Source organism: Stylophora pistillata, chromosome 13 (genome assembly GCF_964205215.1).
Source record: "Stylophora pistillata chromosome 13, jaStyPist1.2, whole genome shotgun sequence".
Lineage (NCBI taxonomy): Eukaryota > Metazoa > Cnidaria > Anthozoa > Scleractinia > Pocilloporidae > Stylophora > Stylophora pistillata.
Genome location: NC_142531.1, coordinates 8,369,850 through 8,382,008, shown reverse-complemented (window position 1 = coordinate 8,382,008; position 12,159 = coordinate 8,369,850). Strand labels below are relative to the sequence as shown.

The 12,159-nt window shown below is 38.6% G+C and overlaps 3 protein-coding genes across 4 annotated transcripts; 1 reads left to right on the top strand and 2 right to left on the bottom strand.

Moving 5' to 3' along the window:
- Nucleotides 1-296: 296 nt before the first annotated feature.
- LOC111342774 (octopamine receptor beta-1R-like) lies at nucleotides 297-6,038 on the top strand. The gene is made up of 2 exons (XM_022949892.2): nucleotides 297-778; nucleotides 3,192-6,038. The coding sequence occupies exon 2, from the start codon at nucleotides 4,041-4,043 to the stop codon at nucleotides 4,998-5,000; it is 960 nt and encodes a 319-aa protein (XP_022805627.2). The 5' UTR covers nucleotides 297-778; nucleotides 3,192-4,040; the 3' UTR covers nucleotides 5,001-6,038.
- Nucleotides 4,748-8,089, bottom strand: LOC111342773 (histamine H2 receptor-like). 2 transcript variants are annotated; one of them, XR_015994867.1, is made up of 2 exons: nucleotides 6,306-8,089; nucleotides 4,748-5,284 (listed from the first exon to the last, which is right to left on the bottom strand). XR_015994867.1 is itself a non-coding variant. In XM_022949891.2 (1 exon), the coding sequence occupies exon 1, from the start codon at nucleotides 7,420-7,422 to the stop codon at nucleotides 6,379-6,381; it is 1,044 nt and encodes a 347-aa protein (XP_022805626.1). In that variant the 5' UTR covers nucleotides 7,423-8,089; the 3' UTR covers nucleotides 5,845-6,378. The 2 variants fall into 2 exon arrangements, 1 of the variants encoding a protein (XP_022805626.1); XM_022949891.2 differs by lacking the exon at nucleotides 4,748-5,284 and having other exon boundaries at nucleotides 5,845-8,089.
- A 2,615-nt stretch (nucleotides 8,090-10,704) lies between these two features.
- Nucleotides 10,705-12,026, bottom strand: LOC111342778 (adenosine receptor A2a-like). The gene has a single exon (XM_088742486.1). It carries the CDS (start codon nucleotides 11,904-11,906, stop codon nucleotides 10,851-10,853), a length of 1,056 nt encoding a protein of 351 aa, XP_088598612.1. The 5' UTR covers nucleotides 11,907-12,026; the 3' UTR covers nucleotides 10,705-10,850.
- Nucleotides 12,027-12,159: the final 133 nt, after the last annotated feature.

Below are 12,159 nucleotides of genomic sequence, written 5' to 3'. Positions count from 1 at the left end.
GGCATCAGTTAGTGACAACTTGTATGTAGGAAAAAATTATCTTCCCTGTTGGAGCCCAACAGGGATGACACTACTGAAGATATACTGAAGATAAGATTTATTTGAAAATTTTTCGTTAGAGATTAATTGTGTTCCCATCTAGATTACTTCTTGTAAATGGCTCAACCGATAAAATTCACTTGCCATGGCAAGTGCAACCTTTAAGTATCGCAGTTGTTAGCAAGCCGAGTAGCTGATGGGGGCAAATCAAACCCGCATAATATTTACGATTTACGTGTGTGCCTTGCAGCTGCAGTCAACAATTCAAGCTGTCACCTTGCGTCAACGAAAAAACGCGGTACAGTTACTTTAATATCTGATATCCTAAGAACGATGTCTTCCGTCACAGCAAGACATTCCCGCCTATTCGCTGATAACGATGTCAACATTTACACTTAACTTGGTCACCTTCGAAGATTTCGTTCCCTGTCTGCCAACACGCTAAAGTGACGGCTACCGGATTTGAAACAATAAATGATGACATCAAAGCTTGCTAGGAACAAAGTGCGCCCGTCTAGCAAGCAAACACAGTTTTATTAAGGCCTTGGGTGATGCGCGAATGACACTCTGTGAAAGCCAGACGGATTCTAATTCAGTTCTTACAACGCAGAGTAAATTTATGTGTGTGGTTTGGTAGTCCTTACCTGGATTTCTAAGATACCGACAGTCTTCTTGCTATCATATCCAAAAAACGTCTGGGGCGTTCAGATTGTCTGTGGGATATTCCAAAGACGCAAAGGTAAATTAAAGCACACACTCTAATGACAAAGTTTATTTCCTTTCGGTCATGCGTTAGTAGTTTGTCCTGAATTATGTGTTTACGATGGAAATGCCTTCGTAAGGCGGAAAATCTTAACATGGTTCTTGTTTTTTTTATTTTTTCCTTCCTTGTAAAGAGTAAGGGCCAAATTTCTCGCATTGATATTTCATCAGTTGAAATATTTTCATTGATCATCGACGGGACCTTTATTCTTAAATAAGAGATTACAAATTTGTGTGTGCACTAAAGAACTTGACCACCAAACTCTCCAGTTGATTCCTGAATAATTTTCTCTCCTCATTCGATTTCATTAAATAACAGATGGTTCATTCGCGTGCATCGCATTAAAAATAATTATGGTTTTGTATTAATCAATGTAACTGTAGTTGTTAAAAGTAAATATGCATCATTTGACAATGAATTAACAACATGTGAAACAGCAGAAAGAAATCAATGTCAAGGAAAGGATGTAATTTCACTATTTACTACCTCGATTGTCTTGTGCATAGTGTTATGAAGTTTAAACTGGGGGCACAGTTCTTTCGATGGTAAAGATCGAAAGCGAATAAAAGAAAGCGAAAATTTTTCGTCCTTTTTCTCACATTCTAACATTTTCGTCTCATGTTTTTATAAGGTACTCTACTCGGTGAACTTTGCAGCCATCTCTTCCACTTTTCGTTGAATTTGGTGAAATTCGTTTTTCAACTAGTTTTTTTTGTCGCTGCAGTCTCTTTTGCGAGTTAACAAATTTTGCATTTTAAAAGCTGTGTGGAATGCTTTTTTGTGTGTCGTAGGAAGTGTTGCCTAATACTTCTTTTTATCATCAATGAAAATGTCTAAACTCTAAATTTTAGTATATAACATGAATTAGTTTTAGAAATTAGCATCAGTTGATCAAAAAGCAAGATAAGGTGGACTGTACACCAACTTCTGTTGTTATCTATAGCTAATGGTGATTTACTCTTGCTGTTGTTCTGCAGTAGAAGATTAAAGCGATAAACTGTATTTTCTAAGCAGCGATTAATTCTTGTCAGTGTTGCTCGATGTAAATATGATCCGGGAAGAATTTAAAATTAAGTTTTAAATTTTCTTAAAGGAAACAACTCTACTGTGTGTAATTTCCCTTCTTGAATCATGTGTAACGCAGTTGCGTTTGTCTGTCAGGAATAAACTGACCAATTTGTCCGAAGACTTCCTGCTTTCTGATCTGTTTTTATCTGGTTGCTAACGTGGCTCACTAAGGCACATATAGTTTGATATGTTTTGACAGCCTTGAAGCCTGGTTGGTTAGAGAATCAGAACACGGTCGACTAACTGGAATCAGGGTTTAAAAGGTGATGCTATTCAGTTTCTCAGTAACATAAATTTATGTCCTCTACAGCGACAAAGGTGCTAAAACAAAGAATAACTCTGAATTTGAGTTATTTCAATAAGGTTTGTAATACAAGATAATCACAGTATACAAATTATCATTTTCATTTTCCGTATTTCTTGCAGACTGAGCAATTTCGAGAACTAAATCCCTTTGTGAAGGACCAATTGTACTTTGTAATCCTTTCCTGTTTCAGTTTGTATTTGAATAGCTTTTCAAAAAATAATTTATAGGACATTTTACTTATGAAAATGCTTGAATTGAGGGTTTTGTTACTACAGCACCGGTAAGGCTTTCGTAAATATTTCTTGAAAATACTAGGAAAGGTCTGCTACGTTTAAAGAATTGAACCGTACAAACGTTTTTAAAAGGTGGGATTTCGACAAATACATTGCTCTTGGCAAACAAAAAGCGCGTACTTTGATCTCTTACAGATTTCTCCCGCTGAGCCGATCTTTTTCTTTCGTTTCATTTTATAAACTTTTGTCGTGTTTAACTTGTAATTAGTTACTGTGTTTTATGGTCAAATTTAATTTTTGGCATTGCTCCATTTTTTCATTTAATCTGAAGTAATTAAAAAACTGAGATTAATCAAATGAAGATGACCATTGTCGGCTTGACATGCAATTGCCAAAGCAGCACTCTTCATTTTCGCATTTTCTCAATGTAAACGTTTGGCGGAGGCAGATAGAATAATGACATATGCTCCCTAAAGAGACGAATATTTAGAGGAGTCCGTTCAGTTTCACTGACATGATAAAGTCTTGTGAAGGCGCTTGGAACGAAAAATGTAATTTCTGATACTGAATTAGTTTTATCAAGAAATAAGATTCCAAACGAAGTATAGATGTTCAAACTTTCTATCTCCTTTGTAATAGTATTTAAGTAAGATCTACCGCTGGAAGATAATCCTAATTTTAAAAATTAGGAAGATTTCAATAATCTTATTTTTTTCTCATCCCAGATGTAATTACACTGAAATTTTTATCTTGACATAATTGCCTTCTAATTCATTTGCAGGCAGATTCACCTGTCTTCTTTTTCAACGCTTTGCTAAAGAAAACACAGACTTGTATTGTTTTCCGTAGTTTGAAAAACGTTTCCTGGGAACAAAAATCATGGCCTGGTCAACTGGGTAAAAATCTTGACCTTAAACAACGCGATCTCTACGTAGACATACAGTGGGGTTTTGTGAAAGGAATGATATAAACGACCACCGTCCTGTCGGCAAGAAGGCCCAGCGGGATATTACGGGACATAACAGGAAGTTTCATAATACCAAATAAAGGATTGAAAGATACATTGTACTGCGCAAATGTTTACAACTACCCTTCAAACCGCGTGACTTTGATAATTTGCGCCCCTGTGGTTCATTCGAATTTTAGGTGAGTGAATTTCTGCACTCTGGCAACTTCATATTGTTTCCCGCTGCGACACAGTTTTTGTAATTTGCAATTTTGGGAAGATTCGAGAGTCAAAGACCTCACATATCAGTCTCTCCTAGACGCTTAGCGGAATCTAATGATCCTAAGTGCATGATCTGGAATATCAGACGTTTTGACGTTTCCTTTTTTAACTGGTATGCGGCCTTTCAGTGGATAATCGAATTACAGATTGCGCAGGTGAATAAAGGTAATTAAAAAAACCGGCAAAGTGCCACACAGCTGATATGTCCACGATACCTCACGCTAAATAAGCCAACGAAAGCCGTGAAAGCGACCGTATCAGCGAGGTGTGCGAATAAATATTTCTATTAGGAAAACCAGGAAGACCCATTTATCTACCTCACAGCATCACCACACAATTCAAGACATTCTACTTCACGTCGATCGGTTCAAAAATTCTACTGATTGTTAGAGATACCCAACAATGTTTTTTGACGGTTACTGGTTTCACACAAATCTCACAAGCATGTTATTTTACGTGTTTATTTCACTTTGTACAATCTTCGGTAACGTGCTCGTTTGCACGGCGTTCATCAAAGATCCGTATCGTCAGCTACGAACGCTGCAAAATTATTACATTGTTAGCTTGGGGATTTCCGATCTTCTAATGGGGATAGCCGCTGAAACTGTGCTTATTGGTACTTACTGGAACGACAGCGAATCGGTGTTTCTCGCCCATTATCTCTTCGCCATCATTTCTGGTGTATCTTCTTTGTTAAACATGGCTGCGCTGTCGATCCACCGCTACTTCTGTGTCAAAAGACCCTTGAATTTCCAAGATGTGATGTCGCGGCGACGGATTTTGGTTTCCATAGCGATGATATGGACTTATGCAGCTCATTTCTCCGTTCTGCCGCTATTGGGCTGGGTAGACGCCTATTTCCAGATTTATTTGTACGGACTGGGCTGTTTTTTACCAAGTGTGATTATTTTCTTGGCTTACGGCGGGATTTTTAAATCAATTCACGCACATACGCAAACACTCAAACAGGGTCCTTCGATTGGAAATGCTGCGTTGAAAAACGCCGTGGCTAGGGAAAAATCCACGACGAAGACGATGCTTATAGTTCTGGTTGTATTTCTATCGTTCTGGTTTCCATTCCTTCTCGTTGACTTGATCATGGTTCAGTGTACCAGATGCAGATCGTTTGCGTTCCATGTTACACGCGACGTTACGCTGACATTAACCTACTTCAGTTCCTGTGTGAACCCTCTTCTTTACGCATGGAGAGTCACGCAGTTCCGCAGGGCATTTGCTCGCTTGCTTGGGTTGCAGAAAGTTATGCTGAGGAGAAGCAATATGGTTTATCCAATAGCATTAACGACGTTTAGATCGCGAACAGAAGCTGATCGTCATAGGTCTTTTTACACAAATGCATTGTAATCCACTCATATTCATTTGGTGTTTGCTCTTTGATTTGTTTTTTATCCTGTTCCTCGTTATAAGTCCAGAATTACAAGAAATACAATCAGAAAGTGATGCACCACTTTTTACTCGTTTTACAATGGAAAAGGATCTCAGCAAAGAAATTCAGCCCACATTTCTATGGCGTAAACGAAGTAAGGCAAATCTCTTTCCCAAAGTCTTCCTCCCTCAGGACGTCGTTTCTTTCCGCTCAAATGTTGCTGCGTAGTAGAAGAAGCGATTGAATACTTATTAATACCAGTCTATATGAAAAAAAGAAAAAAAAAATACGTGAGGATATAATACATCAATACATGACAGCTGGAGCATAAGGTGCCTAACTGCAATAAGCACATTTTTAGCAAAGATCCCTTCAAATGCTTTATTGATTATTCGTCTCGTTTGGATACGAATACACTGGGGCAATTAAGACGTATGAAGCAAAAACAGCTTAAAAAGGTCTGTGAAACCGCATGTTTATGTAAATACCTCCTAGACCACGGTGAGTTCACTCGGTGATATCCGTTTCAGCGCCATTTACAACAGCTGAGGTGACGATGAGATCATTTGAGATGATTCACTTGATATTACAGTAGAATCCCGCTTTCTCGAACATCCAGGGGAAACGCAAATTGGTTCGAGAAATCGGGGGGTGAAATTACAAGTGAAGCAAATCCAAGGGAAACAAGGTTTGGTTCGAGATATCGCGAGGTTCGAGAAACCGAGGGTTCAAGAAATCGGGATTCCACTGTACTTAAGAATCTTGTTTACCCGTCATTTCCCTTTTAAACTTGGTCTGGAAGAAAGACATCTGGCTCGTCACTCATTTAATTTTTTTCATTTTCATCTTTATTGTTACCTAACTTTGACAAAAGATTTTTGTATTGCCATAGAAACCTAAAAGCAGAACTCATCTTAATGACACCTCATTCTTTACAATGAACTTACGTAGCAAGGCATCGATTGCGAGGTGTTCTCGAAATTTTCCGGCACCGATTAAAAGGAACTTTCGCTTTTTGTCTCTATGTCATTTTTTTCGTTTGTCTAATGCATTGAATAACCACCCATTTTCGCGAAGGTAACAATAGTTCGTAACCAGTTCCTGTATATATTTGACTTCACAACTGACTTGAAAGTTGAAATCAAATGTCTGTGTTTGTCACACAACCGACAGAGATTCGTTAAAATCACTTTCAATTACGAAAAAAGGGGAAAAATGCACCTGTCGCTATCTGGTGATTCTCAATGCGACACACACACAAATCAGAATGATATTTGCTTTACCTAAAACTAACCAGAGAATGACCTAAGAATCTCGTTCAGAAGATATCTTGGGTTTTCATAAAAAAAAAAAAGTCTAACTCGATTCTAATGCTTCATTGACATGGCCTTCACTGACATCATCTGATCCTGATTTTATGCTTGAATCATTTATCTTAGTTTGTTTGTCAGAGCTGTCAACGCGAAAACGTAGAGAAACCTCAGATCTCGAGATCCTCTTCCAAAAGAAAACGCTCCTCTCCAGAGGCTTTTGAAGACCCAGTACACGGATAAACGCCCTACGGAACGTCTTAACCCGCCAGGCATATATTAACGGATTTATTCCGCTGCTGAAGTAGACAAGCGAAAGGGTAATATCTCGGGCAAGATGAAATTCAACGGTTCTGCAGCTACGACATTGAACAATGGCGAAGTCTATTATCAAAAATGGAATCCATAAACTCAGAAATACGACAAGGACCAGCAAAACTGTTCGTGTCGCCGCTCTTTCCGTGCGCAAAGCGTTTCTGAGAGCCAAACTTTTCCCTTGTTCCAGATGCCTTAACGAAATTGTATGGCGATGTAACGTGCGGTATACCAGAAAATAAGCCACAATAAAGACTATAGTAGGGATGATGCAACCGCAAACATATAAATACAGCTGAAATGCTCTTTCTCTCCATCCTAGGACGAGAAGAATGGGATAATGAATAGCTGTTACCCACATAACACCGATGCTTATCAAAACATTCCGTTTGTTTACCATGCTCTGCGTCTGAAAGGGCTGCTTAACGGCAAAATAACGGATTATGGAGAGCGCTGTGATGTTCATTAAAGAACAAGAAGCGGAGATGATGGCGAACAAGTAATGAATGAAGTAAACAAGGCTGTGACTATTCCAGTAAGTTACCACCATCAGAGGTTCTGAAATGATACCCATGATAAGATCGGCGATTCCCAAATTGAGTATAAAGTAATTCTGCACACTCCTTAGCTCGCCGAAGGGATCTTTCCAAAATGCTACGCAAAGAAGCAAATTCGCAAAGACCGTGAACGACGACACGATGGCGTAGACTATCATAACTGTTAAACTGGTGTTAACCCAGTACTCGTCAAAGAAAACCGTGTACGATGAAGACATATCGATAAGTTGCTCTTGCCGCAACTCCGTCAACAGAGAAAATGTATGAATCTGCAACTCCCAACCGACAACTAAAAATGTTCACTTTTTGTAAAATCGTTCCTTGTTTTCCAACTCAATGCATTTATATCATCGAAGGACGGTTTCAATCTAAAAGTTATTTTCTAGTCTTACAACTTCACCTTTCCGATATAGATTATGCTCTGCTCACCATGAAATTATCGGCAAAGATTCCCGAAACCCAAAAATTATAATCAAAACTTCGATGCTCGTCTATTCGTTCTTATCAGAGCATTCATCCACCTGAAATTTGATTGAAAGAAGTAGCCCTACCGAGTTGTCTGCATAAAACAGAGGGGACCCCAAATCTCTTGGAACTGACTAGTCGTGCGGCGTAATAAAATGATTTTTACCGCTGTGTAGGTTTTAGTCATTCTTAAAAAAAAAAAAAAAAAAAAAAGAATGAGAAGAATTAAGTACCAATTTATTTGCCCTTTAATTGTCTTCCATCAGTATTCCACTAGAAATTAGAAAATGTTTTCAATGCAGGTCAACGCATCAACTTCGCTAAATTGGAATCACACTTTATTTTCTAAACAGAACGGATGATTATTCCCCTATCCAATGTAAATTTGCATGAAAACAAGACAACTTGGTTCAAAGAAAATAATTTTTTGACAATAATGATGTTCTTGCCTAACTCTCAAATGTTGTTCACAACTCACACTCGAGATTCACTGATGCATTCATCTCTATGAATATTCTCGAAAGGAAGAAGTTGGTTTAATTTCACTTCAAATGCTCACAAAATTTATAAACCAATTTTACTTCCAATTTTCAGACTTAGGGGCGTCGTTTCCTAATACTTAATAGAAAAATTCAAATTATCAGCATTAAATGTTCGAAATACGTCTCTAAATCAATACATGAGTCATTCTAATAAACTTCACCATTTAAACCAGCTGTTGAGTCATTAACAAAGAAAAACATCGAGGGTTTGACTCCCTTGCATTGGCTGACCAGGCTTCTTTGCTGCACCTGCCACGCAATCATCCAAAACTGTTTTGTAAACAGCATAAAACAGGAGATCTCCATTACATCGGTCAATGGCCAGCCAGTTTTTTTTTTTTTTTAATCATAATTTCTTTGTGCAGGCTGATGAATTATTGAAGTGAGATTGTAATATAACTTCACGACATCAGCGGGCTGTGTTGCAGCCTGCGTCGGTGAAGAGGGGGGAAGTGTAGGGTATTTTGGTTGTGTTATGATAAAATTTACCTAATTCCCCCATAAGGCTCTGTTATGTTCTTATGATTCCTCTCCCTCCTCCCCCCTTCATTGGGAGTTAATTGGCACTCAATCTTGTATATTCCTCCCCTTATACTCTCTTGGCGACAACAAATTCCCCCTCCGTCCCTACGAAAAACCATGACATTCCCACAAGATCCTCCACTCCCCTCCCCCCAAGCGAAAAATGACTGATGCCTTGTACCAAGTAATTTGGCTAAATGTCTGCAGAGGGTGAACTGATCACAACTTGTTCAAGAACCTGGTTGCGTGTCAGTTTGAGATGGACCTCTAAATAGGTACCAATCTTTTTTTGTCTCGTTTAAAGGAGATAAATGCTGGTAAAAAAAATTACACCGGCTGCCGTTGCCAAAGACCTGGGAGTCATTCTGGATCCCTGTTTGACATATGATGATCACATAGCTTCAACAGTGTCTAGTTGTATGGCGCGCCTAGGCCTGATTAATCGAGTTAAAGATGCCTTTGACTCAAATACCTTATCTATTTTTATTAATGCCTTAGTCTTTGGTAAGCTATATGATTGTTGTAATGTTTGGAGCAACACCTCAGAGCACAACCTGAGTAGGATTCAAGCAGTACAAAATTTCGCGGCCCGTATCGTCAGCAATTCAAGAAAATACGACCACATTTCCCCCATCCTTAAAGAGTTAAACTGGCCACCTGTAAGACAGCAGTTGTATTATCGCCACGCAATAATGGCCTTTAAATACCGACCGCGCGGGAACAAGAATTCAACGCGACAGTAACTGGAAAAACCCTCCCCTTTAAATCCTTGAGGCGTTTAAAGTTTAATTTCTTGGTAAATTTGTTGAATTGCTAACTTTTTATTGGTCAGTCATTAATCAAAAAAAGTGTTTTGGGGCTTGAAGTCCTTCGATGTTTGAGACAAGAGTATAAAAGAAGTAATATACACGGTAAAGATAATTTTTTTTTCGTTGGCGAATTGAAAATTGCAAAAATTGGTTTTTATGAGCCTCAGTCAGGATCTATACCCTATGGCCTGAGAGAGTAACTATTGCCTAGTCCTCCTTACCATGCCACCTCTGAATTACACATGAAGGATACGAGAATAAAGGAAATGATCTTTAAATAAATTCTCCTTGTCAGCACCTTAAAAAAGTGTATAGAGGATGGTAACGAGAATGTGTATACTGATGTTAAGGCGTAAAGGGTTCCTAGACTTAGGCAATGACTTACGGTAATTAACACTTGGCATTATGGTTATGTCAAGATAGGTCGGTTGGGCAACAACAAGTAGAAACGGTAACGTGGCTTGGTTGTATCGTTGGTTTGATGAAGGGGACATATTGGGCAGCAGTTGTCAATTTTTCCTTTTTTTCGACAGAAGATCCTTGATACCTTCATTGACAATTGTTTGGTCGTTTGGGCATGAACAAGAAGAAACGATAGCGAGGGTTGGTCGTATTGTTGGTTTAGTGACGGCGATATTCTTAAAAGGAGCTCGAGGTGTTTGCGAACGCTATAAAAAAATTCGCCAAATAACAAAGTGACGCACCAGGTTTTTCGGCCGCTTTGACAACAATATGCGAGGCTTTTCAAGGTTGCTATCTTCTTTGAATGAACGAGACAATTTAGTATTCAGCCGTGAATAGATTAACCTACCTTAATTAACTGATTGTTAATGACCAACTAATTGTTTCTCTTACTGCAGACGCATCATACAGTTTCTTTAGAAACTGATAATCTGGTCTAATTATTCACGAACTCAAGAGAGAAGTTTAACTCTTTTGAGCAGACAATCATTGACAGCTTTCTGTCACAAGGGAGAAAACAATAAATTAAAATGTCTGCAATGTTAATAGAGAAATTGACAGACTCACTGTACAAACGTACCTCACTCGTTTTGTTTTGACTGTGTACAAAAAAAAAAAATGGATAATTTTCTTTTTATTGGCGTTCTTTGATTAAATTTAAAGGATACATTATTCCTTTTTGGATCAATTTTTGTTCATTTTCTATGGCTTAAAATTGATGTTTTTCTCTCTGAATGACTACAACTGCATTTCTGATCTCTGAACTCTAAAAACATAACCTGTAAATTGAAATATACTGAGTATCAGAGAACTTTTTGCAAGGGCCTCCATGTCTAAAATTAAGTATTATTCGTTTGGGTGTATTCCTTGTATTTGACCACCGTCGGAGTCTAGTACTTCTATTTTTAAACTTGGGCTCCTTATTTTCAAACGTCCTTCTCTCTTAACTCTGTTGAAACTAGCGGCTGTTGACGAATTACGATCAGTCTTGGGAAGTATATTCCAGATTGTATCGGTCCAGGAAAATGCCTTCGTTATGCCTAGTACACGCAGAAAAGCTCTCCTGAACGTATTCACTCGCCAGGCGTAGATTACGGGATTTATCCCACTGCTGAAGTAAACCAGTGAGAGGGTAATATCCCGCGCGAGATGAAACTGCTCGTTTCTACAAGATGTACAGTGAACGATAACAAAGTCTATGATCAAAAAAGGAATCCACAGGATTAAAAATACCATAAGTACTAGTAAAACTGTTCGCGTTGCTGCTTTTTCCGTACGGAGAGCGTTGCTAAGAGCAAAACTTTTTCCCTCTCCGAGATGCTTCAGCGCGGTACTGTGACGACGTAGCGTGTGGTATACCAAAAAATATGCCCCAATAAAAACTATAGTGGGAATGATACAACCAAAAGCATACAAATAAAGCTGAAACATGTCATTCCTCCATCCAAGCAAGAGTAAAACGGGATAATGAAAAGCTGTTACCCACATAAAGCCAATACCGATCATCACACTGCGCTCATTAACAAGACTTTGCGTCTGAAAGGGCTGCTTTACAGCAAAGTAACGGACTATAGACAGCGCTGTGATGTTTAATAGAGAACAAGACCCAGAGAGCACGGCGAACAAATAGTGGATGAAGTATATCAGGTTGTTATTATCCCAATACGTGACCACCAACAACGGCTCTGAAATGACGCCCATGACAAGATCTGCGATTGCCAAATTTAGAATAAAATAGTTTTGAGCTGTTCTCAATTCACCAAAGGGATCTTTCCAGTACGCCACGCAAAGAAGCAGATTGGCAAAGACAGTGAACGCGGATACAAAGGCGTACACAATCATACTAGGTAGGCTTGTTTTGAACCAGTACTCATCGAAAAATACTGTGTACGATGAAGACATTTTTTAGTCAAACTTTAAAAATGAAACCATATCGTTACTGTGTAGTTAAACAGTTCAGGATTTTCCCTGGGGAAAACGGTTTTCTCTCAACAATCGTAAACCGAAGCATTTGTGCTTTATTCGCCGAGTTTGTGGCATGCAAGCCGAAAGCTTTCCATGATTTATGCGCTCTCCCACAAAGTGATTCCAATTTACAAATTGTTCGTCTTGTCTGAAATGTCAGCCAGATCAAATAAACGTCCATTTATTTATC

What these genes read in the sequence shown, in the direction of transcription:
- LOC111342778 (XM_088742486.1), bottom strand. Translation starts at nt 11,906, where the DNA reads ATGTCTTCATCGTACACAGTATTTTTCGATGAGTACTGGTTCAAAACA.
- LOC111342773 (XM_022949891.2), bottom strand. Translation starts at nt 7,422, where the DNA reads ATGTCTTCATCGTACACGGTTTTCTTTGACGAGTACTGGGTTAACACC.
- LOC111342774 (XM_022949892.2), top strand. Translation starts at nt 4,041, where the DNA reads ATGTTTTTTGACGGTTACTGGTTTCACACAAATCTCACAAGCATGTTA.